The sequence below is a fragment of the Trichoderma ghanense genome (assembly GCF_004382785.1).
Source record: "Trichoderma ghanense strain CCMA-1212 chromosome Unknown scaffold_16, whole genome shotgun sequence".
Classification (NCBI taxonomy): Eukaryota; Fungi; Ascomycota; class Sordariomycetes; order Hypocreales; family Hypocreaceae; genus Trichoderma; species Trichoderma ghanense.
Window position 1 is genome coordinate 309,666 of NW_027395679.1, and position 24,608 is coordinate 334,273.

At 55.2% G+C, this 24,608-nt stretch overlaps 7 protein-coding genes across 7 annotated transcripts; 1 reads left to right on the forward strand and 6 right to left on the reverse strand.

The window, feature by feature from the left end:
• Positions 1-1,284: 1,284 nt before the first annotated feature.
• Positions 1,285-2,130, forward strand: CCMA1212_009379 (uncharacterized protein; the record flags this gene model as incomplete). The annotated part of the gene is made up of 1 exon (XM_073706464.1): positions 1,285-2,130. One exon carries the CDS (start codon positions 1,285-1,287, stop codon positions 2,128-2,130), a length of 846 nt encoding a protein of 281 aa, XP_073555108.1.
• Positions 2,131-3,628: 1,498 nt separating this feature from the next.
• Positions 3,629-4,630, reverse strand: CCMA1212_009380 (Septum-promoting GTP-binding protein 1; the record flags this gene model as incomplete). Its single annotated transcript, XM_073706465.1, has 3 exons — positions 3,629-3,727; positions 3,781-3,855; positions 3,926-4,630. 3 exons carry the CDS (start codon positions 4,628-4,630, stop codon positions 3,629-3,631), a joined length of 879 nt encoding a protein of 292 aa, XP_073555139.1.
• Positions 4,631-6,251: 1,621 nt separating this feature from the next.
• CCMA1212_009381 (uncharacterized protein) lies at positions 6,252-7,530 on the reverse strand (the record flags this gene model as incomplete). Its single annotated transcript, XM_073706466.1, has 5 exons — positions 6,252-6,529; positions 6,584-6,618; positions 6,693-7,008; positions 7,092-7,327; positions 7,526-7,530. The coding sequence occupies 5 exons, from the start codon at positions 7,528-7,530 to the stop codon at positions 6,252-6,254; spliced, it is 870 nt and encodes a 289-aa protein (XP_073555140.1).
• Positions 7,531-7,982: 452 nt separating this feature from the next.
• CCMA1212_009382 (Formyltetrahydrofolate deformylase) lies at positions 7,983-8,997 on the reverse strand (the record flags this gene model as incomplete). Its single annotated transcript, XM_073706467.1, has 2 exons — positions 8,321-8,997; positions 7,983-8,263 (listed from the first exon to the last, which is right to left on the reverse strand). Exons 1-2 carry the CDS (start codon positions 8,895-8,897, stop codon positions 7,983-7,985), a joined length of 858 nt encoding a protein of 285 aa, XP_073555071.1. The 5' UTR covers positions 8,898-8,997.
• A 1,020-nt stretch (positions 8,998-10,017) lies between these two features.
• Positions 10,018-11,341, reverse strand: CCMA1212_009383 (Lipid phosphate phosphatase 1; the record flags this gene model as incomplete). Its single annotated transcript, XM_073706468.1, has 2 exons — positions 10,018-11,010; positions 11,114-11,341. 2 exons carry the CDS (start codon positions 11,339-11,341, stop codon positions 10,018-10,020), a joined length of 1,221 nt encoding a protein of 406 aa, XP_073555072.1.
• Positions 11,342-12,162: 821 nt separating this feature from the next.
• Positions 12,163-22,180, reverse strand: CCMA1212_009384 (Signal recognition particle-like protein; the record flags this gene model as incomplete). The annotated part of the gene is made up of 10 exons (XM_073706469.1): positions 12,163-13,656; positions 13,719-13,966; positions 14,025-15,136; positions 16,121-17,622; positions 17,707-17,899; positions 19,444-20,179; positions 20,232-20,654; positions 20,709-21,824; positions 21,934-21,953; positions 22,014-22,180. 10 exons carry the CDS (start codon positions 22,178-22,180, stop codon positions 12,163-12,165), a joined length of 7,011 nt encoding a protein of 2,336 aa, XP_073555061.1.
• A 1,439-nt stretch (positions 22,181-23,619) lies between these two features.
• Positions 23,620-24,587, reverse strand: CCMA1212_009385 (Levodione reductase; the record flags this gene model as incomplete). Its single annotated transcript, XM_073706470.1, has 2 exons — positions 23,620-23,930; positions 23,990-24,587. 2 exons carry the CDS (start codon positions 24,585-24,587, stop codon positions 23,620-23,622), a joined length of 909 nt encoding a protein of 302 aa, XP_073555102.1.
• Between the last annotated feature and the right edge of the window lie 21 nt (positions 24,588-24,608).

Sequence of the window (24,608 nt, forward strand, 5' to 3'; positions counted from 1 at the left end):
TTTGTTACAGGTGGTGGAAAACAAGTTGAATTGAAGTGGTGTGAGGTGTAGGCAATTGAAGTTCTGATGGGGCGCATGAATACACGTATTTGCAGTAGCATCATGTAAAGCTTCTAATAATAACCTTGGAGATGGAAGGCGATACACGTATTAACGGCATTTCGCTGTGGGAGAAGTTGAGGGACCAATGAGAGGGTGGCTTGTTTTTGTTAGTGGGGCTATGGATTGAAGTGCCTGGAGATGCTGATTGACAATTGCTGCTCATTGTTCTTAGCTGCCATGACTTCTTTCTGAAAACGTTAGTACTCGTTTAGCAAATGTGAAGGTCGCGAACTGCTATAATTCTTGCCATGACATGCGTATCTAATGCTGTCTGTTCTTTGTTGTAGCTTCTCAGGTAGCTGTATACCTTTGATTCAGTCCGTAAGTATATCTAGCAAACACCAGTGATGGTGTGAATACATAATAGGAGTGCATGATTCAAAAGGACTAATAAGGTGATAAGGTGGGTTTGCCAGAAGTGTAGGTGTGGCATCAGGGTGACAGCTCCTACCACTCATGGTCTTGTCTTATTGACCTGGTAATATATCAAAATCCTATCTTAACTCAAATCATACAAGAAGGGCATCAGGTTGGGGACAACTGGTTACAATTCCAGTACATGGTATTTATAGTCTATGCTGCTTTATTTGCCTTTCTGAGCTCCGTTCATGGAATCTGGACCTTCATATTAACATACACCTATCCGTAAAACACCACTAAACAACATTCACCACACCATAGCAGAACTATATAAGGAACCCCTTAAATAAGGGGTTTTTGCCCTTTATATGGAACTAATAATTTACATGACCAATTGATATCTCTAGGCATATAGTAAGCCTCAGGCCTATTCATTTTTCGTGGGCACCATACAAAACGTACCCGCCAAGGGACGTAAAAAGGCAGGAACGCCTCGCCAGCTGGCAGCCAGCTGTACAGGCAACCCCCTTCAACTGGCAGCACCTCGTGGCTCTGCTTAGTCAAAAAAAGAATTCGAAAGATACAACAAGAAGAATGACAGAGGCGAGCTGATGACGCCTTTTCTTCACTTCTTCACCCCATCCGCGTTTCTTTCCCTTCTCCTCCCCGCACCTTTCGTGCTTCTTGAAGCCAGTATCACGAACCCAGCCCTTCCCTTCCCATCACCACACACACAAACCAAGACACTCATTAAGCCTTACATTATCTCGTCATCATCTTCAACACTTTTCGAAAACAAGAGCAAGAGTCAGCAGTCGAACCATGGAGGAAGAACAGGAAGTCTCCCCCGTCTGGTTCGCCATCGCCGTAGTCATGGCCGTCTTCTTCCTGTTCAACATCCTCATGGCAATCATCTGGGTCCTCCTCCCCGACGATCTCTGTTTCCCCCCATTCTCCGCCCACCAGGCCGCCCTCCGCGCCGCTCGTTACCGCCCCCAGGCATACGCATACACCGCGCAGAGCTACTACAGCCTTCTCTCCGTCTACGTCGACGGCTCGCGCTCTCGCCAGGTCACTGTCTTCAACGGCTACGTCGAGACGGACGAGGATTTGGATGGCTGGGCGTACTGGGCCACCGACTCGGAAGAAACGCTTGGAAACGCTGCCTTTGGTCGTCTTCAGGCTCAGGCTCAGGCTCGATTGGGATCTGGCCAGACGCAGGGCCAGTTTCAGTACTATCGCCAGCACGACCTTCACAGCAACGCCAGCACAGCCGTCACCGGCTCTGCCTCTTCTGGCCGCGAAATCGGCTACCAGCGCAACGAGCGTGCTCAGCTGCCCTCCGCCAGCGCCGTCACCGGTGCGCGAGACCAAGCGGCGAGGATCGGCCTCGGCATGGTCGAGTACGATCCCGAGCCGCGCATGGAGCCTTGTCCTGACGGAGCTCCTCCTCGCTACTCGCAGATTCCGAGGGAAGTCAACTTCAGCATGCACCCGCGCGTGTATCCGTACCCGCAGACGCCGCCTCCCGTACGCACCTGGGGCCACGGCAGCGCCGCAACGATCCGTCCGGTGGTCGAGAACCATCGTCGGGAGACTGGTGCTTCGCAGACCAAGGAATATATCAAGCCCAAGGCTGAATCCATCGGAGAGAGCGATGCTGATTAAGGCGGCTTGAGCAAAGGTGTCGGCGAGTTTTTCATTCTCACAAGGCGAAGATAAGTCTATTGAAGGTCCATCGGCGACGGGATATATGGAAAAGAGGACCATCATTATGAATGAAGATTCGTTGATCTCTCTCCAACAAAAGTACAAAAAAAAAAAAAAAAAGGGACCATCTCCGCCATCAGGAACTCTCAACAAAGGGAATATCTCAGCTCCTTCATCGTGATAATTGCAACATAATCGACCAACTCTTCGGCTTTCTCTCATGAACATGGAGATTGGGTTTGCATTTTCGTATCATTTCTCGCTCGTTGACGGATGGAAGCATTCCGTCTGAGCAACTTGATCATGTACGGGGACAAAATCCAACACAGGGAAACTGGGACATGACAGAAATTGGGACATGACAGAAATGGGAACAAGGGAACAACACTGGGCACTGAACATTGAGAAAAAAAAAAAAAAAAAAAGAGTGGTTACCGGATTCATCTTGCTTAATGGCCTGCTTGCGGGCAGATGATTAGGTAGTCAACTTGGTATTTCAGCTCATCATCATCAGCAAGTGTGACAATGCAATAACACGTAGATGAAAAGGTCGAGCAAAGGACGCGAACATCGGACGACTGCCGCATGAACCCTTCTCAACAGCAAACAAATCTCGGATGGAGGCGTCAAATGTACGTCCTCTCACAACTATAGAAACGACGACGAAGAGATGGTGCATCGTTAACAACTTAGGCAAATCACGATCAAGCAATCATCAACATGACAGCATCATGCACCATCAATTGACTAACGATGAATCAGACTTGGCCCAGCCATGTCCTCCCCTCCATTGCCTCTCATCTCTCGCAAAGGCTACGCGCTATCTAGCAGAAGCAGATGCGCTTCAATGACATTTGATCCCTTTTTACCATGCTCCAGAGTTCTGCTCCCCAAGTCCATACCATCAGAAAAGCAGAGTAAAATATAAGTTCAAAACGACGTTTGGAAGAGAGAAAAAAAAAAGTACAGGTACCATTGCTGTTTCTCCTTTTTACTTGTAAGCATCTCGCCAATCCAAACTACCAAAGTCGGCGTTTATATAGCTGCAGGCTCAGGGTATATCTGCGCAGCTCTCACGGCGGCCCTCTCATGCTGTCTGGTGCCAAACCCAAGGGGCTCGTCTGTCCACCATTGCGAATGGCGCGATCGCTCCCATGCTGCCATTGCAGAGGTACAGCATAAGCAGAGACGGCAGAGGCAAACTCCAAGGGGCACTTCCTAGTATACGAATCATCGTTCAACCGGAAGCAATACCAGTCGTCTTCCGCAAGGGCAATGATATACCGCCATCAATGCAGGCCCGGATGCAGATCGTCTTCAGACGCTGCCGCTTGCACAGCGACGGCTCGCGGCAATCATCCATTAAAATGTATATCTTGAAGAAATAGCGTGGCGAGAAAAGAAGAAGCATAAATCTAGTCAGGCCTTGAATGGGGAGCAAGTGCTGCTAGAAACTTCACACAGACTGATATAGTAATAACGGCTCGCCGACGTTTTCGATTTCGGGAATGGTGCACTTGAGGTCAAACGCTTTGGACAGGACAATTTTGAAAATCTGCCTGGATTAGCCTCTCTCGTAGTACGCGGGATGGGAAGATACGTTCATACCTTTTGCACGTTGATGCTATGGCTTGTACTTGAGAAGATCAGAGACGCCCGCATAGCTTTGGCAAACCGTCTGGCCTATGGGGTTGCATGTCAGTCAGCAGAGCGTTCTAAACAAGGCACTTGAGCTCTGCCCAAGCACACGTACCTGGCTGGAAATCTCCTCCTGGTCCTGGATCGGAAAGTTGACAAAGTGGTCGTACTTGGTGCCGACCAGGACGGGAATGGCCGTCTTGTTGAATCCGCGCCCCTGCCGATACCACTCCTTGATGCTGTTGAGCGTGCTCTTGCGTGTCAGGTCAAACATGAACAGAATGGCCACTGCGTCGTTGCAGACGAGCGGCAGCATGTTGACAAACTCGCGCTGGCCGCCCAGGTCCCAGATGGAAAAGGTGATTTCGGTGTTGCGGATGCTAATCGTCTTCTCCATGAAATTGACACCCAGCGTCTGGATGTAATCCTCGTCCCAGCTTCCCTCGACGTACTTGACCATGAGCGACGTCTTGCCAATCTGGGCGTCGCCCACCATGCCGACCTTGATCACTACGTGGCTCCGGCCGTTCGATTGTTCGCTCGAACTCGGGCGGTAGTCATTGTAGGGCGGAGGGGCCGGGTTGGACAGGCCGCTAGCCGGTCTGGAGAGCGAGGACACGGGAGTGTGTCGGCTAGGCGAGTCCTCCTCCTGCCTCAGGCTGCCGGCAATGCTGTCGAACGAGTGGCTCTGCTGGTGGTGGACGCCATTGCTAGAGGCGGCTTCGGATGCGCCGTCGAAGCCGGCAACGGTGTCGTCGGGGCCCAGGCTGGTGTCGGCGTCGTGCTGGGGGATGAACTCTTGCTGCTGGGAGATGTCCATCTCCGAGGTCTCGACGGCGTTGGCGTTGTGAAATTGGGCTGAGCGAACCGCGGTGTTGGTTGACGAGTCCAGGCTGAACAAAGGGAGAGAGCGCGAGGGAGAGAGGCGGCGGGGTGCTGGCGAATGACGAGCGTTTGGATATGAGGAAGAAAGCAGCGGATTGGATTAAAGAAACAGGGCGACTGTATGGATGGTTCGTCGGGTATGAATCTGATGCAGCTCGTGTGGAGGGTATCAGCGGTCGGTCGGAATCGGCGTCGGTCGGTGTCAGCAAACAAACAAACGGTTGGCTGCGCAGGACAAGGAAGAGAAGAGAAGGAAGAGGCGAGAAAGGAGGGAACGAATGCGAAGAAGAGAAGCGGCAGCTGGCGGAACAACAAAGGAAACAGGAGCCGGGCAAAGTCAAAAAGTGAAAAAGTCAAACGGCGCCGATGGTAAAGCTTGAGAGCTGGCAAGATGGACGTCTTTGAGGCTTGTGGGATAGTTCAAGTAATAGTAGCAGCAATAGTAAGTCGTAGGTGGATGAGGGGTGGTGAGAGTCAGGTAACAAGCAGGGAAGACGGAGCGGGAGACAGAACGGGCCTAGCAGGGGTTTGTGTTCAGTCTTGCTGGGAATAGAGAGGCTCGGGCCGGAATTACACGCAGGCCGGCGTTCATCGCCTGGAGCTCCAGCGAAGCTTCGAGGCCTAACAGCAGCGAAGCGGGCGCCAGAGGGCCAGTGGGTGCGCTATGCAGGCGCTGCTGACCACTAACAGGCCGCTGATGCCCAGCGAGGCTTTGGGGGGGCACTTGCAGGGCGATGCGTGACGTGACGTGACGTGACGAGCTGAGATTTGATGGAGGAAACCAGAGCGAGCAGGGGTGCGACAAGCGACGAGGTGGGGAGGAGGAGGAGGAGGGAGATGACGATGTCAATAGTATCAAGGTGAGTTGTCTGTGCAACACCCAAGAGTTTGTGTCTCGATATGACGAGTCAGTGAGACTACGGTATCATGTAGAGCACAAGGTATAGAAGCATCTTGCTGCCATTGTTGACGCGATTGACTTTGTGCTTACTTTGGCCGTGCAGCATCGCAACATGAGGAGCAGCCAATTTCCAGCGCCATTCCAGCGCCAGGCACACCCTCGCGCCGGCCAATCATGGGCGCCGGTCTACGCCCTCAACGGCATCAACAATCGACAAAGTGGCTGAACCATGTCGCTCGGGTGCCTGAGCCAACGGGCCCTTGGCTGGACGCAGCCAGTGCGGGAGTCGATTGTCTCGGCTACTCCGTGTGAAATGCTACAGTACCCTTTCTTTACAACACATCAAGACAAGAATGAGAGCCAGTCGAATCCTCTTCGAGTCGGAAATATGTAATCAGTCTTCGCTTATCTTGTCTCCGTCATTGGCCATCTTCCTTCTTCAAGAGACGCAATCGATAGACAGCTTCATCTTGTGTCATCTCACGTGACGCCTCTCGTCTGGGGAAGCGCTGCAAGTCATTCCTCGGAGCATTGAATCGGCTGTCGATCTACACCACCACCTTGATCACGAACTGTCAAATCATTCGAGCTTCTATCATTCTTGGTCATCCATTTCATCTCGTTCAAAGTCATTGCCCATATCCACGCTCCACCATCAAACCAGCAGGCTCCTCCTCCACGCTCCCACGCCCACCCACGCCAGCATCCCCGTGCCCGACAAGATGCCCACCCAAATCAGCGTCGCAGTCCGGAACACGCTCTTTGCAAACTTCTCCATGGCTTCCCCGTCATTGGCGTGAGGAAACGGCCCATCGGGAACCGGCTTGTCCAGAAACTTGGCCAGTGGCTCCCAGCCCTGGCTCAGCTCCATGGTCAAGAGCCTCTCGGGGGCCACATGCTTGCGAACCCACTCGTTGTGGATGAGGATGGAGTCTGTCAAACGATCAGCAGGTTACCTGCAAATCTCATCTCAAGGGCATTACCGACCTCGGGTCAATGTCGGTCCTAGACGGGTTGCTTCACTGTACGGAAAGAAGATCAACAGCGGTCCAACCAAGCGTGCAGACGTGCAGCTGAAGACGCAGCTTCGACTCACTATGATCCCAGCTGGTCCAGCCAGCGCGGCGCCCATCTCCACCCGGGGCACGGCCACAGCAGCACCTTGAGCATCAGCATCGAGTCGCCAATGCCGTCCTTGATCAGCCCCTGCATGCTGTTGAACCAGCGGTCCGGATCGCGCGTCACCAGCACCACCTTGGCCTCGGGGTATAGCTCCAGCAGCTCAGGGATGAAGGCGTTGGCGGGAGCGTCCGTCACGGCAACGAAGCCCGCGGTGGCCTCGCGCAGGAGCTTCATGAGGACGGGCTTGTTGCCGCGGTTGGCGAAGGCGTCGCACCAGAGCTTGACATAGGCTGTTCATCATGAGCATGAGCACGAGCACGAGCACAAGACATAGGATGCTTGTCAGCGAGTGTCGAACAAGGGCTGCACCAACCGTCTTCGCGCCCAAACAGCTGCGTTCCGCCATGCATGACCGGCCCCCCAAGCAGCTTCTCCAGCGCCAGCGCCATGGACACGGTGCCGGTGCGGGAGTAGCCGGCGCCGATGACCTGCACGGTCCGCGACCGATCGGTGGGTATTGAGGCAACTCCGCCCATTCCAACGGCTGCGAGGAACTGGCTGTGCAGGGTGTCGATGCCGTCGTCGTTGATGGGATTGCGAGCCGGATTGCTGTGCCCAAGGGATCTCGCTGCACTTATACCACCGAGAAGCGCATCAGCGGGCCGTCGGCGGCGCTTGTCCATGTGCTACGCCACTACGAAGTTGTACGACTCCACGCTTCCCCCTTGACCGGCGCCCCCCTTCACGCCTCTGCCGCTCGAGCGCCATCATGTCTCAGAAAAGACGCGCTACGCAGACGATGGCCACGGCATTACGAGTTGGCGTTTATGCATTGTCCTGCTCAGCAGAACTGAATCCTCGTCTCCGTCGAGGATCGGAAGCGCAGTCTCTAGCTTCGGAAGTCGGCGATGCCACCTGGCGCACCCATTTGCAGAGCACTGATGCTGCAACCCATATCCTGCAAGTTCTAGCCAAGATGGGAAAGCAATGTGTCCCTGATTCTTCCCCATGCCCCTATATCGGCGATTGGACGGCTTGGCGTGTTAGGTACTTGTTCCCGCTGATCCGCCAATGCTGTTGTAAGCCGGCAATCCTGTTTTCAGACCACCGAGTGCAACGATTGGGTGGGCATAGCTGACATGTGAAGAGCAATTGGTGAGTGATGCTAATTTCGGACCTATGTACGGGTGCTAAATGCTAGTCCATCGCAGATATATACCGTGACGCTTTTCGTCTCCTTTCCCCCCCTTCACGTTTCACACGCCTAAAACACCACCGTCTTGTGTCCGTTCAAGAAGACTCTGCCCTCGGCATACCAGCGGACCGCCGCCGCCAGCACCTGCGTCTCGACGGTGGATCCCTCCTCGGACAGCTTCTTGGGGTCCATGCTGTGGTCGACTCGGGTGACTCGCTGCTCGATGATGGGGCCCTCGTCGAGGTCGGCCGTGACGATGTGGGCGGTCGCGCCGATGATCTTGACGCCGCGGTCAAAGGCCTGGTGGTAGGGCTTTGCGCCGATGAAGCTGGGCAAGAAGCTGTGGTGGACTGCGCGGGTCCGTCAGTACCAATATGCCGACGTGGGCAAGCGGAGAAGCGACTCACTGTTGATGATTTTGCCGGACATGGCCTCGCACAATTTAGGCGACAGCACCTGCATGTAGCGGGCCAGCACCACCAGCTCGATGTTGTGCTGCTGGATCAGCTCCAGCACCCTGGCCTCCTGCTCCAGCTTGGTGTCCTTGGTGACGGGCAGGTGGTGGAACTCGATGCCGTAGCTCTTGGCCAGGGGCTCAAAGTCCGGGTGGTTGGAGACGATGATGGGCACCTCGATGAGCAGCTGGCCCGTCTTCATGCGGTACAGCAGGTCGTTGAGGCAGTGGCCAATCTTGGACACCATGATGAGGACGCGCGTGCGGCGCTTGAGCGGGCGGAAGGCGTACTTCATGGCGTACTGGGCGGCGAGGGCCTGGAAGTCGGGCTCGAGGTGCTCGGTGGACGAGGGGTCGGCGGCGTCGGGGGCCGGGCCGAAGTGCACGCGCATGAAGAAGCTGTTGGTGACGGGGTCGGAGAACTGCTGCAGGTCGAGGACGTTGTGGCCCTTGGAGGCGAAGACGCCGGTGACGGCGTGGACGATGCCGGGCTTGTCGGGGCAGCTGAGGGTGAGGATGTGGCCGGACATGGTGACGGGTTTCGAGTTGAGCGGATGGATCTTTGTCGGGGAGGGGTCTCGAGTTGAGTCGAGTTATGGGCAAATTGAGTCGCAAAGAGCTATCGACAGCTTCGATTGGAAGAATTGGAAGAAGAGGAGATGGGAAGCAGAAGCAGAAGCAGAGCAAGACGGAACGCTAGACGCCACGCTGGTTAAAAGAAGACGGCACAAAAAAAAAAAAAAAAAAAAGAGTCATCCGGATTTCGCTCGGCGAGTTTGGCGGCTTCTGACTCTTTTTCTGTAATTGAGCTACTGGGCAATGCTCGAGCTTCCAGAACTTGGGGACGCTGCTGCTCCACTCCGGGCTGTTTAGCCCTCCCGACCGGGCTTTCAGTCTAGGTACTCTATAATCTGCATCACATAAGCTTGTGATTTTATCACATAATCCTTGATGTTGGAGTCCATGTCTGCGATCAGCTTGGATGAATACGGTCACTCCTTTCGAATGTTCATGGATTGAAGTTGAGAATATTATGTTGCGTGTGTGTCAAGGAAACGAGGCCGAGATCGGGAGGGTGGGGGGTTGATGGCTTATAGTCGCAGCATGAAGCAATTGACATGTGAGAAGTGTCGTATAGTCCGACCAACGAGGTGTATAGTAGGAAACTCGTAAGAAGAATATAAATACAAAACGGGCACTATGTTCTGATGCAGAATTCTGTCATGATATCAGCACGTCTTTGAAGTTTGAGAGAAACATTCTTCATAGAGTGCTTCCCCAAACATAGGTACCTGACGGCTGTTGGACCATGGGTGAGTCACTCAATTCTGTCCTCGAGGCGCTGCTTGACATCTTTACCTTTTCCCTTTGTGATTGCACAATGCATCAGTTACTGGTCACTGGATTGAATATATATCAAAAAGAACATCAAACAATTACTATAAATCTCTGGGTATACTGACTTAGTAGATATTAAAAGAAAAATCCCATGTCCTCATAAGATGAGCATCAATCATTATTCCCACTCCCAAATCAACCTCATCAACATGCCCAAACCTTTCAAATCCTGCTCAATCTCAAAGCAAAGCAAATGTCAAACCTCCTCAAACCCAGCCATTTCCTTCTCCATCTCAGCCAACACAGCAGACCTTACACCATCTGCTCAGGATAATGCTGCCCCCCAGCAGCCCTCGTCGGCACCGCCGGTCCACCCCCATTATGATACCCAGCGCCATTATGATACCCGTTGCCATACCCGGCCTCATACTTGCCGCCATTCATACCATTCACGCCACCAGCACCAGCACCAGCACCATAACCAGCCCCCGCCCCGGCAAAGCTTTCCGTCCCCCATCCAACCCTCCTCGTAAACGTGGCATCAAACAGATCCCCATTGCCAACGGTATACGGGAACGCAACGCCCCTGTTCAGCGGGATGTGGTTGAACCGCCAGTCCCAGACGGAAGCATACAGCATCCTGTACGCCGAGAACGCCATGACGGTGCCAATGACTGCGCCCGCAAACACGTCGTACCAGTTGTGAAACTCGTCAATCGTCAGCGCACCGCCAATGAGCGTCGCGCCGAGAATGGGCGCGTACACCGCGATGAGCTTCCACATGGCAGGGTGGTAGTTTGCGAAAACCTTGAGCTTGGCGTTAAGATACAGCGAGAGGTACACGAATCCCGCAAACGCAGCAGTCGTGTGTCCGCTGGGGAACGACTCGAGACTGTCGTCGATCTGATCGGGATCCCCCGTGCAGATATCCCGCGTAAAGTAAATCTGCTGGAACCCGACCCTGTCGAGCCCGGAGGTCGTGACGCGGCTCATGTCGGGCTTGCACACGTCGAGGAAGTGCGGGCGCAGCCCGCCGATGAGCCACTTGCAAAAGACCTGGAAGACGGCCGCGCAGATGAGCGCGTAGAGCAGGCCGATGACGCCGTTGTTGACGTCCCAGAAGGAGCGGATGCGGATCTGCATGAGGAGGATGACGACGATGGGGATCACGGCGGCGAGGAAGGCGGCGAGCCAGATGGGGATGATTTCCTTGCGGAGGGGGTAGCCGAATTCGGGCCAGACGATTTCGCCGTCGGAGAAGGTGACGGGGAAGGATCGCGTGGGAGCGGGTTTGGCTTCGTAGACCTGTCAAAGAGTTCATTGTCAGCATTAGTTGCGAAGGGATGATGGGGTTTACAAATCAAGGGATTCTGTTGCCGTCTGGTGATGGGAAGGAGAGAAGACTTACACCGAGGCCGATGGCGCCCATGGCCACCATGGTCAGGATATCCAACCAAGTCACCTTCAGCCACTGCCCAAATCGAGGACGCGTAGCCATGCTATACGTAGCAGGTTGGTTACCGCCGCCGCCGTTGCCACCAAAGCCCCATCTCCTCTTTGTTGTCGGTGCCGTGGTGTTGTCACCTGCCGCGGCAGGCCTCGCTGGAGCGCGAGCTCTGTGTCCAAAGAGAGCCATGGCCGTCTATGGACTCGTTGGTGTTTGTTGATGTTGGTGTAAGAAGCTGGGCTGGAAGTGCGTTGCCAGCAGACAGAAGGGTCTGAAGAAGTCGATAGGGATGGCCCGTAATGAGGCCCGGCGGTCTTCCCCAGGACTGACAGTGAACGAGTTGGCAACAAACTCACCTCTTACGACCTCGCAAGTCCTTCACCCATCATAATATACCAGTCCAGCTTTCAAACCCTCTTCATCCAACAAAACCAGATCGTCCTCCCCTGACGTCAACACCGTCCACCCAGAAATCCCATCGAAACCCAACCTTCGTCATGCCGTAACCCTGAAAACATGGCCATCCCTTCAACCATAGGCCGAGACCCCTGCACGCTCCCGCAAATGAGACCAAGCCAAAGCCGTGAATAGCGTCATACAAGCATAAAGTCGTGCATCAAGCTTGGCAGTAACGTTGTTTGAGCACGGCATCTCAGTTCCGAGTGGGGGCACGCATGAAGCAGCGAAAAAGAGCAGAGGCCCAATCAAAACGTCATCGCGTGTCATGGCCATCGAGATCCTGCCAGAGGCCCGCCAATCATCCACTTTTTGGGCTGCCTCACCGAGCTGGTGCCTTGTTGGACCCTTCACCGAATCTGACCGAGGATTTCATGCTTCAACACCAAGACCCGCACCGGTTGCTATTACACGATAATTGTCAAATTCATCTCGTCATGCTCGTCATGTGTCATTCTGATATATCATATAAATCAATCTCGTACCTCGAACTCGCTCATCCGAAATTCATATACCACAATCCAAATTAGGCCGTTTCTTCATATCCAATCTCCTCAAATGTAAAACATGGTGTCCTTGAGCCTCTCGTGAACCTGCACATCCTGCTTCGAGGGCCCAGCACCGCCGCCCTCCGTATCTCCCACCACCGACGGCGCTGCCGAGTTCGTCGGCGTGTCAAACAAGTGGCTGAGGTAGCAGCGCCCTCGCTCGCACACAATGTCGGCGTAGTATGCCGGTGTGCAGTAGCTCACGGCCTTGGTCGCTCGGCCAAAAGTGTAGCACATGCTCTGCGTGAGGTCTTGAAGCTCATCCGCAATGTTCTTCCCCGGCGTCTTCGCGTACCGTGGGCGGAAAATCTCATCCAGCACAACAATGTAGTGCGCCGGCCGGGCGGTGCCCTGCAGCGCCGTGTGCGCCTGAAGGAAGAAATCCCACGTGCGGGCTTCCGTGACGCCTCGGTCGACCACGGTGCCAGGCTTCGTATTGCCCGTGTTGTCGGCGTCGCTCACCGCAGTCGGGTAGAAGCGAGCATGGTGACGCTTGCCGACAATCGCAATGGTCATGCGTGGCAGACCCTTCTGCTGATCGGACGCTGGGTACACCTCCTTGCAGGCGGCGCGAAGGAGCGGCAGCTCTTCGTCCAGCACTTTCTGGTACTGCCCTTCCGAGACCCCATCGCGATATACAATGATGTTCTCTGGGAAAGCCGCGTGCTTCCCCTTTGAGCGCCACAGGTGGAGACGCGATTTCAACATTTCTTGTAGATCCGCAACCATCTCGTGGCGGCCCCTAGGCTGGACGCTCAAGACTCCGGGCCACTGCCCAAGCTTCTGATCAATGCTAGCGACCATGGCAGCAATGCTGGAAGCCAGTGGGGACGAGCCAGGGGAAGGATGCGTGACATCGATCCCGACAATCATGGTCTTGTTCTCGGAGATGAACCCCAAGTGCGCAGCTTCGACGAGCTGGTTGTTGCCGCCGAGCTTGAGATTGACTTTGAGAGCAAGATTGCGCAAGTACTGATCCTGCCCCTTGGGGTTCGCAATCTTGGTCCCGACGCTGCAGACGGTATGGATGCCATACTTTACGTCGGCAAGGAGCTTTATGCGGTTGTACAACGTGATGGGAGTCGCCGGCAGAATGACAAACAGCATCTGCAGCGATGCTGCGGCGCGCTTGATGAGATTCTCGAGCTCAGGATCGTTGTCTCCTCTCAGCTGCAGCCGCTCGAAAGGCCGAAGCGGCGCGCCCGCAGCGATGCCAGTGTCGGTCAACACGGTGTGGAAGGTGCGCATAGTCTGTTCCAGGCTTTCGGAGCTGAACCTGAAGGCGTTTGGGTAGTCGGCCGTCTCAATGTACACGCACGACCACTTCTGCATGCTTCCCGTGGTGCTGAACTTGAGGCTCGGGGCACCCCTTGGAACCATGTTCCAACCGCCGCCAAACGTTGCCACCTGTCGGCCCTGGCCATAGCCGACCTTTGGGCTAGTGATAACGCGCCCTAGCACAGTGACAAGATTTTGCGAGATTTCGATACCGAATTGAGGCTGATGGGCGTTAGCATTCCTCTTTCTTTTCGGGGCAGAAAGGGCAGACAATGGTGTCTTACCAGTAAGGGATTCGAGTCAGGAGATAAGCCAGCAGTCTGCAGCCCCTTGTTGACGATGGACGTGGCATTCTCCAATGGCCTCCGAACAGCAAACCGAATCATTTGCTGAGTCTGGGCCGGATCCAGCTTGGACCTGGACGGCTGGCCAGGCAGCACATAGCAAACCTGGAGTGGCAGGTACACGGGGGTTTCTCTATTGCCGACGTTGATGACGGGCAGCCTGGTATCATTGATACGCACATTGTATGCTGCGTAAAGTCAGATGTCAATTGAGATACCGTTTGGCGCGGCAGGATGGAAACTCACATCTAGCGAAGAAGTCATAGACAGAGATATACTGTCCGCTCTCTTGACCCTTGGCGCCCTTTTTCTTCTTGCCGGAAGAAGGTCCAGGCTGGCCTTGGCTGCTGTAGGGGCCCCCCTCGAGCCAGAACTCGACATTCTTGGGCCCAGCCCCGAACGCGCTCACCCTAGGAGGATGCGCAGAGCCGTGCCCGTCGTTTGGGTTGGCCAAGGCCCAGATGGTCTTGACGCGCGGGATTTCCTTGCCATTCTTGTCCACCTTGGCCCTCAAATGAGTGGTCTTGATGCGGAGACCCTTGATGAATGCCTGTAACTTGTACAGTCCTCTTCCGGAGCCAAGACGAAGTATGAACTGATCTAAAGGACCCTCTTGGAAGAAAGCACCATGGCTGGGATTGACATTGACCAACACACGAGCCGTAGCCGCACGGACACTGGCGAAGAAGCCGCGGATGGCGGTGAGGCAGCTCCCAAGGTCCCAGGTATCCGAGTCTTCGCTCAAAGAAAACATCTTGGACGACCCAATGGTGGCAAGGTTGTTGGTCGACTTGGCGTAGTGGTTCAGGAAGATGTTGAGGGCCTGGATGAGAGGCAGCTTGTCATCATACTGGGCAGACGGGTTCGTCGACGTGAGGTACCCAATCAACTCTGCAGTTGCCAGAGTATTCGTCAGCTGAAGCTTGACCTCGTACTGAGGGCCATTGGCGCGCGGCTCGTCTTCGCCCTCAGACCGATACGTGATCTTGACGGTCTGGTCATCGAACTTGCGGCGGCAGATGAGCGTCGACTTGAAGTCGCTGACCATGTCGTGCTTGTACTCGGCCAGCTCCGGGGCGTCCAGCAGCAAGCGCACAATCTGCGTGAGCTTCCTCCCGGTAGCCACCGGTTTGACTGAGACATCGTATCGGTACAGCACCAGCTTGGGCGAGGCCGTCAAGGCAACGTAGTTTGCCCAGAGGACGACCTCGGTTCCTTTGGTGCCGTACGCTGGTCTTCGGGGGAACGCCTCCTTGAGGCCGAGGGTGCTGAGATCGAGGCCCTTGGCAGCCTGCGCCAGAAGGGCATCTTCCGTCTGGGTGACATTTCTGTCGGGAGTCGGGACTCCGCTTGGGGGACTGTAGCAGTGGACGATGAGTGCCTGGACTTGCTTTCCAACAGTGTTCTTCGTTGCCGATGGGAGGAAAGACGACACAAAGGAAAACGTTGATGCTCACGAGAACACCTGGACGGGCCCTCCTCGGCCACCCCTGGAATACCCTCCGCCTCGATCTCCGCCTCCTCTTGATCCCCCTCCTCGATCTCCGCCTCCTCTATAGCCTCCTCCTCGATCTCCGCCTCCTCTATAACCCCCTCCTCCTCCTCCTCGATCCCCTCCGCCCCGTCCCCCGCCCCTGTATCCCCCCCCTCCGCCTCCCCTCGATCCCCCTCGCTCCTGATACCCTCCCCCGCCTCTCCCTCTGCCGCGAGACGACATCTTAAACCGATGCCCTATGAGGGACAAGTAAAAGGTAGCTTTTGTCCAGTGACAAACAAGGTTAACTATAAGGTCAGGTGCGTTTCGGAGCTTCTGGTGGGGCGATGCCCTTAGTCGCGGGGAAACGAAGACGGTTTGAGGGTGAAAGTGGAGGTGACGACGGATGCTACTTAAAAAAAACGAGGCGTGCGGGGCCATGAGACTCTGCTGACTCAGCAGGCTCGCATGCAACCATCCCCAGCAGATGATGCTGTAATAAGGGAGGTGAAGCTCAAGCAACTGCTTCTCAGAGTATCAACGGCAGGATCTTGTGAATCAAGGCATCAATTAAAGCTCATATTTATACTTGTCCGGTATAGTATCAAGACGGTCTCAAAGAAAGCAAAGCAACGTCTAGGCGACATTGATACATACGTGCAAGTCGACACACGCTCTCTTTCGTAAGATCATAAGATCCGCCCATCGTTCATCACTGCCCAAACGCCGATACCCATGCACATGAGCTCTAGCAACCAGCCGTCATCCATAGCTTGCCCAACCTACCGGAGCTCCGCAAACAAACATACAGTGAAAATCAAAATGCTCGACACATGGACCCAAACAGTGCTCCTCCCAGCCCCCTTACCTCCGTCCACGACCGCCTCCTCCAGGCATGCCCGGCATTCCGGGCATCCCAGGCATCCCAGGCATGCCACCGCCCATGCCCATTTGTCGCATCATCGCCTGCATGTCCATCCCTCCGGGCATGCCGCCGCCGCCCAGCATCTTCATGAGTGATCCCATGTCCGGCATGCCTCCAGCGCCGCCGGCACCGCCCATGCTCTGCAGTCGCTTCTGCATGGCGGCCATCTGCTGGGCCTTGTTCGCGCCCGACATGGCCTGCTGCGCCCTCTGCATGTTCTTCATGTTGCCGCCCATCTTCTTGGCCATGCCGGCCATCATCCGCTGCTGCGTCAGGAGGTCTTCCACCTCTCGCACCGATGTGCCGGATCCTCGAGCGATACGAGTCATCCGCGTCGGCTCGTCAATCAGCAACTTGCCGTCAGAGTCCAGCTCCTTGTCCGTCATGGAGTCGCAAATGTAAATCATGCGCTTGAGCTTTGCGCCTCCCTCCTCGTCATCCATGCCCTGCATGAGACCGCTCATGCCAGGAATCATGCCGGCCATTTTTGATAGGGGTCCCATCTTCATGATGTTCGACAGCTGGTCGCGCAAATCTCGCACCGTAAAAATACCCTCCTGGAGATGCTTCATGGTGTCCTTCTGATTTAGGTTGAGGCTCTGCACGTGCTCCACCAGACCAGCCATATCGCCCATTCCCAGCAGCTTCTGGACGAACCGCTGGGGCTCGAACCGCTCCAGATCCAGCATGTGCTCTCCAGTACCGATGAACACGATGGGTGTGTGTGTAGCAGCGACGGCAGAGATGGCACCACCGCCATGAGCGTGGCCGTCCGTCTTGGTGATGATGATGGCTCCAAAGTCGGCGGCTTCCTTGAAAGCCTTGGCCTGTGCCTCGGCTTGCTGACCTATTGATGCGTCGAGCACCATGATGGTCTCGTCGGGATTGACAGCCGCCTGGATATCAATCATCTCCTGGAAGAGCGCAGACTCCTGTCGGTGGCGACCCGAGGTATCGACAATGATGACGTCGAACTTTTCCTTCTTGAACTGCTCGACGCCGGCTCGAGCAACCGCCGCAGGGTCCGTCTCCGTGAGCGAGCCGTAGTACGGAATCTTGGCCTTTGTCGCATTCTGCTTCAGCTGGTCAAAGGCACCGGCACGGAAGGTATCGGCGCACACCAAGCACGCCCGCAGGCCCCTCGTCTGGTAGTGTCGCGCCAGCTTCGTACACGTCGTCGTCTTGCCCGCGCCCTGCAGACCGACAAACATGATGACGTTGGACTTGCCCTTCTTCGGCTTGAAGGGCTCGGCATGGGGGTCGACCAGCTTGACGAGCTCGTCGAAGACGGCCTTTTGGATCAGGCGCTTCTTGTTGACGGCGGGGGGGAGTTCTTTGAAGTTGACGGTGCTGCGGATCGATTTCCGGAGCTGTCCGACGAGCCGCACGTTGACGTCGGCCTCGAGCAGAGCGGCGCAAATCTCCTTGAGCATGGAGTCGAAGGCCTGAAGCCGCAGTCAGTTTGCGTTGCGTCTCGGAGTTCAGTTCGCCCCAGACATCGCGGGGCAGCTGTTGTGAGTTCTGCCTACCTTTTCGTCGAGATTCTGCTCGCGCGTGAGATTTGAAACGGCCGCATTGATGCGGCGGCCGAGGTCTTGCAACACCATGGTGGCGGTTGTGTCGGTGTCGCTGCTGGAGCAGTTGCGGAGGTGCTTCGACGATGGATGAGGCGCTCGATGTTCAAAATGCTGGCTGGCATTTCGGCGTGTTGGGAGTGGGGCGCTATTGAATGTGCATTAATCTTTCTCCGGTGCCGAGCGCGGCATCATGGGCAGTGCTACCTCTCCTCCTCCTCGCTCACGCTATGCTTGAAGATCAGAAGGGAATATGTACAAAAGATGATGGAATATTCATAAAAGTCTCCTCAAGCCAATCATCAATGCCATTCATGGGTTGCGCGAAAACGACTTGAGGGCGTCGGTTTCGATTACGGAAGACATTACCTAAGACGGCGGTTCAAGCACGTCTAAGTCAAGTAGCACGGATTAGACGCAACTTGAGAACGGCAACGATTACTTGTCCCAAAGAGAAGGAAAACCAATTTTCAAGTGATTAACTACAGGTGTGGATTTAGTATCAATCCCTGTACCACTTGGGTACCAGGGTAGTTTCGGGGTTCTCATCTCTGATGCAGCTTACCCAACATTATTTGCATAAGGTATCTGAGTCCATGTACCTTACTTACAACCCATCTAAGACAGGAACTGTGTTGCACCACAACAGATGGCATCACTATGCAAGATGAGCTGGCAACTTCATCCCCGTGTTAATTCGAAACCAATAATTTCCCAGGCATCTGACATGAGAACGACCGAGAAACTAAGCAGATGCCATCTACAATGCAACCCCTTCATCCCGTCCATGAACTATCGTGTATCCCATGCAACTACAAGCAACCAAGTCCGGATATTATCGCCGATACTACCTTACTCCTCTTAACAAACAAAGTCCAAAATCGAGCAAATAGGCCCGACAATAAACTTGCCTGCAGCATTGCACGTATGAGCTATAGCTTCCCGAATAGAATGATTCATATCATATAAATTTCAACTAAATTTCATATCGTTTAAGCATCAACTACCGCTCATCGCAACCCATCCAAATAGAGGCTCAGCAAAACAACTCTATTCACCAACCTGAAATCAACCGTCGGCAATTTCATCAACCCCCAACGACCAAAGCCTCGTCATCAGCGGCGCTCTCAAACATCTTACACACATCAGGCACTCCAAGGCACATCTCAGTCCTCACCCCGCATTTTTACCCCAGGTTTCCATGTTCTAATCAATGCATCCCAAGGCAAAGATTTTCCTGCCCTAATGCACGCAGCTCGGGCATATTCCGGAAAGTGAGGATCTAAAATCTCCTTTGCCTGGCGGCTAAATTTGTCTCGACACCCTCATGAGGATAAAGACGTGGTGGGTGTGTGCCATGTATACCTTGTCGATTTCGTCAATTGGGTATCAATTCAGAACCGTCTTGATCGTGACTTTTGTCCAGGTCCATCCGCATCATCCGTCATGCCCACACATATCGCATCACTACAATGCCAGTCCCTTGGCCCCCTTTGTCCATCTGTATAGCGACAAAGCTCTCCGTCGTGAACGATGCTCATCCCAATTCGTAGTTCCTGCGCCTTGAACACTATATAGCGTAGACCGTAAAACCGTACGAAAGTTTTTCTGGCTGAACGTCAGTATCTTGCGGGAATTACGCAAGGGATGGGGCTGCATACTTGAAACTCTGTACTCAGCGTCACAACGCACACCTCGTGAGCTCGAATGATGTTCTCGCACGCATGCGCAACCGACTCGTTGGGACCAAGTTGCGGCATCCTGTCCGCAAAGAGCAGCAGAATGAAGCTCCCTTGCAGGAGATAGATCCCAAACAGATAGGACATAAAGGTCAGTTCCGGATCAATCGTCAAAATTGTGGAGACGGACTGCGAGGCAGAAATGGCATGCGACGCGCACTCGTTGAACCTCTTGGACGTAATCCAATCGTCGCCATCGTCCAGCATGGAGATTGCATCCCATTTTCCGTGCAGCAGGACATGCAACACGTGCAGGATGTGCGTGCTGTAGGCCTTTGCCAGTCGCATCTTGGAGGGATCGCCTGCGTTGTATGGGGCTGCAGACGGGTGCGGATGGGAGATGGACGGCCTCGAAGGCATTCCGGCAACGATCCCCTTGGGTGTGTGAATAGGCAGCGGCATGGTGCCGTTGTCGTCGGCGTCTGGTGACAGCGCGGCGAGGCTCATTTCGTACGTCGAAAGCAGCCCCTGAATCACGGCCACGGAGTGTGAATCGTCGAGGCCTCCGAGTCTTGGATGACGGCGCCGATGATGAACTTCTATGATGTCGCCTAGTATCGCCATGAGGGGTAAGAAGTACTCAAAGAAAGCCGATCCAGAGGCAGTCGTTGGCGGTCCAATCCTTCGAGCGGGAATCTCGCTGCGTGGGATCCTGTCGAGGTTTTCCCAGATGGCTTCAGGGAGGGGGGCTTCAGGCCGGTTAGAAGAGGGTGAATAGTGAACATCTCGGTGCAGACTTACAGTAGACTTCGCAGTACGAATCAGGGATTGTGAGAGCAGAGTTGAAAGACAAGGCCAAATGTCGATCCAGGGCATAGAGAAGCCAAAAGACTCGCCGGCGCTCTTCTCGCAGCTCGAGATTATACAGGCTACCATCTTGCTCCTTTCGACATGAGCAGAGCGGGTTTGCGCAGGGCGTCACGGGTCCGGCGCATTGTTCGTCCTCTCGATTGAGGCCCAGCGAAAAGGCCAGTCGCGTTGCCTTGGACCACCACTTGTAGCAGTCCGACTTGAAGTCGGAGCCCGAGACGGCAATGGAGAGGAGGATGAAGGTGAGGACATCGTCAATCTCGCCCGCCGGCTCGTTGTTGACCGTCGTCTTGGGTACTGTCGGCGCATTGGGAAGCCGAGGATGAGGCGTCTCATTTTCTGCTCGCAGACCACCTGAGACATGTCAATATCCATCCCACCTCATCACTTGAGGGAACAGTTGCCTACCGTGAATTCGTCGCCACCGGTCCGGGTCACGCTCTGATATCAGAGACGTTGCCAGGTCGTACAAATCGTTGACAACCTTGGCCCTGGAGCCCGGGACATGCAGTATCATGACATCCGCAGTCTGTGCTACACACCAGAGTATGGTCGCCAGCAGAGCTGGGGTAGTGTATCGGGGGTTGGTCGGATGCACAATGGACTTTTTCCGAAAGACTCTGGTCAATATATACGGCGAGGCAACGCGAAACAGCGAGCTCCCCGGGTCGGTCAGGAAAATGTCGAGCAAATCGCAAGCAACAGAGGCGGGGATGATGTTGCGGATGTATGGCAAGATGGGCTCCAGAAACTTGTACCAGCAGTCCTCGTTTGGGGCCTTGTGGAAAAAGTCCAACATCAGGCCGCCGGCATCGTGGCTGGTTGTTGCCGCTGTGCTGAACGACTCTCTGTTCCGCTCATGGCTGTGCGTCGACTTGAACGACGCCCTGTGTTGGCGGTTCACCTCGGCCTGGGGCCGGGTGTTGACGGGTGACGGGTAGCCGACGCTCTCATCGGACAAGACGACTTCGGAGTCACCAAACTGCCCCTCGAACACACTCACAGACATGGGGTTGCTTATGGAAGCACGTTGAGCAGAAGGGGGTTGGAGTCCAACTTGGCTAAGAGACGGGACGCTGAGCGGAGGAGCGGGTCGACTCGGAGGAAAGGGGGCACTGATGGAATGCATCACGTCTTGGCGAGCGTCGGACATGGTGACCCGATCCCTCGGGTCCAAGGGTACACCTTCGGGACGGGCCGAGGTTGCATCCGCTGGGTCAACAAAGGGATGCTGTGCAACCGTGCTAGAGCTGACGCTGGGCGAGGTGGCTGACGGAGACGAAGAAGAGGCCTGCGAGATGGCATTGCCGTTGGCCATGGCGTGGCCGTTGCTGCTGTTGGCGTTGCTGTTGCCATTGGCGTTGCGGCTCAGGTGGGAGTCGTTGCGGATGCTGCCGCGGCGAGTGGACAAGGGCCAAGAGTCTCTTCGGGCACTGATGCTGCCGTTGTTGTTGGCCGTGGCCGAGGCTGGGAGACGGCCTCTCTTCTTGACTTCGCGGTTGTAACGACAGGTGTATCCGTAGTCTTGGTGGTGGAGGCGGCATGTTAGAGAAGTCATGAGTGAACCATGAGACACGAGAGGGAGGCACCATTTCAGGGGATAGACAATGGAGGAGACATGCTAAGTACTTACCTTGACACCGGCGACAAGGACTGACACGCACGCATGTCTCGGTTAGACATCATCACTGATGGGTAGAATCCACAACTCACCACTCGCCATCGCACCGCGTCCTCGAGGCGCTGCACTTGTCGCAAGCCCTCCGGGTCCGCTTCCTCGGCCGGGCGTGCTCCGTGTCGGGCGTCTCGCTGCGCTGCGCCAATGAGCCGACAAGAGGCTCGGGGCGATGCCGCTCTTGACCGTCGGCTTCAGCTGCCATGATGCTTATCCGCTTTGCGCGTGTTATCTCTGGCGTCGTCGCAGGGTCTGGATCCTGATATCCACACTTTTGACTCGCGATGTGCCCATAAGGAGGAAGGGATGGAGAACGGGGCTGGTGAAATACCCGGGCCGCGAGTCAACGGAAGAGAGAGAGAGATGATGATCCAGGGGTGAGGCTGAGGACGAGACCCGACGGATTGGCGAGCGGATACCGCTGGGGCTCAACCGGGAGAGGAGGCACAGCTGGTGGCCCTTTTATGGCAAAAGCAGCTGGGACACGGCGGGAGGGCGAAGAACAGAATTGCCGGCCTCTGGTATCCCATTTAGTACTTGGTACCAGAGCCCTCCTTTTGCCCTGCTTGTCGAAAATGCGGGGAGACGCGAAGACTCAGAGGAAAAGGTGTCACGGCATGAGGTTTGCAGCCTTGACTTTAGCCATGAGCCCTGGTCTGGCTGGATTCGGGCAGACTCTGCCACTCTGGCCGTCACTCTTGGCTGTCACGCTGTCCGTCTGCCGTTCTCAGAAGGCTGCCGGTCATACAGTACCTGTAGGACTAGTAATAGAAGCAGGACCCGTCTTTTGCCCGTCATCCTGCTTGGACGAAAGCAGCAAAAAAAGGCGCGATTCCCCAGGTTTTGGGGGGGCCTGAAAGGGTGCGAGGCTTGAAATCAGATGCTGGGGTTTGTGGGTTGTGGAGACTTGAAGACTGGAGACTGGAGAAGGTGGAGAGACCCGATGCTACGGTACTGTACTGGTTCCTTGATTTCAGCCAATCAGACGCGGGCGGTGCGTGTCTTCCGTCGGCAGAATTGGCCAACCAGAGCCTCGATCGTGGCTTTACATTGAACAGCAATGCGGAGAAGCATCCATGAATGTTCGCACTCGGGCTGGCACTTTATTCATGTACTGTAGTTTATAGGGAATTCAAGAGTAATTTACTGTACAAACAACAGACAAGAAATGCAACTACCAACTAATGCAACATGTCGGCACACGGGACATGGGCCCTGGCGGAGTCTGCCGTTGGCCTTCCAATTGCCGCCACCTCTCGAGACCAAGGTAGGTACCCAATGATGAAAAGCACCGAGATGGCCTGCTTCGGGAGGCAGAAATTAGGCCGAGGTGCATCGTCGAATACGAGACAGGAATTTTGGAATGAAAGTGATGCTTCTAGCCTGGATCAGGCCTCACAACTATCTACTTTTAGATCAGTTTAATGTTCGAGAAGGGTTGAAGCTCGTCCGACTATAGAAAAGATACACGTCTTTATGTGCCTCGTCGTGTAAGACAACTCCAAGATTCCATGTAGAAAACGAAACATAAACTCGACACAAACAAACAACGCAAAACCTCTCCTTATGATCAAAGAGAAAACGCCGCACCATATGCAAGCCATCAACTCTCTCCCCAGAATGGCATCAACCATCAACAGCACCTCAGATCCAGGCCCCGTCCACCCGATACACGCTCCCGCTCACAAACGTGCTCTCCGGCCCCAGCAGAAACGCAATCACGTTCGCCGTCTCCTCCGCCGTGCCCTGCCGCTGAAACGCCGTCGGATCGTCAAACGCAGCGTCCTTTGGCCGGCCGGAAAAGTCCCAGTTCTTCTGCATCAGCGGCGTGTAGATGGCGCCCGGGGCCACGCTGTTGACGCGGATCTCGCGCTCGCCGTTCTCGAGGGCCGCGGCTCGCGTCAGGCCGACGATGCCGTGCTTGCTCGCGTCGTATGCGCCGTGTCTTGCAAATCCTGACCACACACGTTAGGAACGCTTGGGACATCGTTTTATGGGCAAGACGGTAAATTACCCTTGAGACCGTGGATGGAAGACACATTGACAATGGACCCGCGGTCGACAATATTCCTCAGCTCAGCCCGCATGCAGTACATGGTCCCGGTCAGATTGACGCCGATGATTCTATCCCACTCATCGTCATCGAGCTCCGAGACGGGAGACACGCCGTGGAACTTTCCAATCACGCCCGCTACGTTGGCGGCGCCGTCCAGCCGGCCATGCTGCTTCACAATCGACTCAATCCAGGCATCAACCTCCTTTCGCTTGGAGACATCCACCTTTGTGATCATATACGGCACCCCGCGGGAGCTGAAGTAGTCTTCCGCAGCCTTCATCGCTTCGGGATCCACGTCGGCGATGCAGACAGTCGCTCCTCGTCTTGACAACACCTGGGCGGTCGCCAGGCCGATGCCGCTCGCGCCGCCGGTGATGGCGAATACCTTTCCGCTCAGGGGCAACGGGCCGCTGGGGACGTCGGGCGATGACAGCGGCGCTGCCACGACCTGGGGCGCTTTCTGGACCATTTGGGGTTTCTGGAAGGGTTTGGAGAAGCCGTTCCGAGAGCCGGAAGGCTGCGACGACGAACGAGGGACGGACTTGGAGTGGCCCATTGGATCGAGAAGTGACGGCGA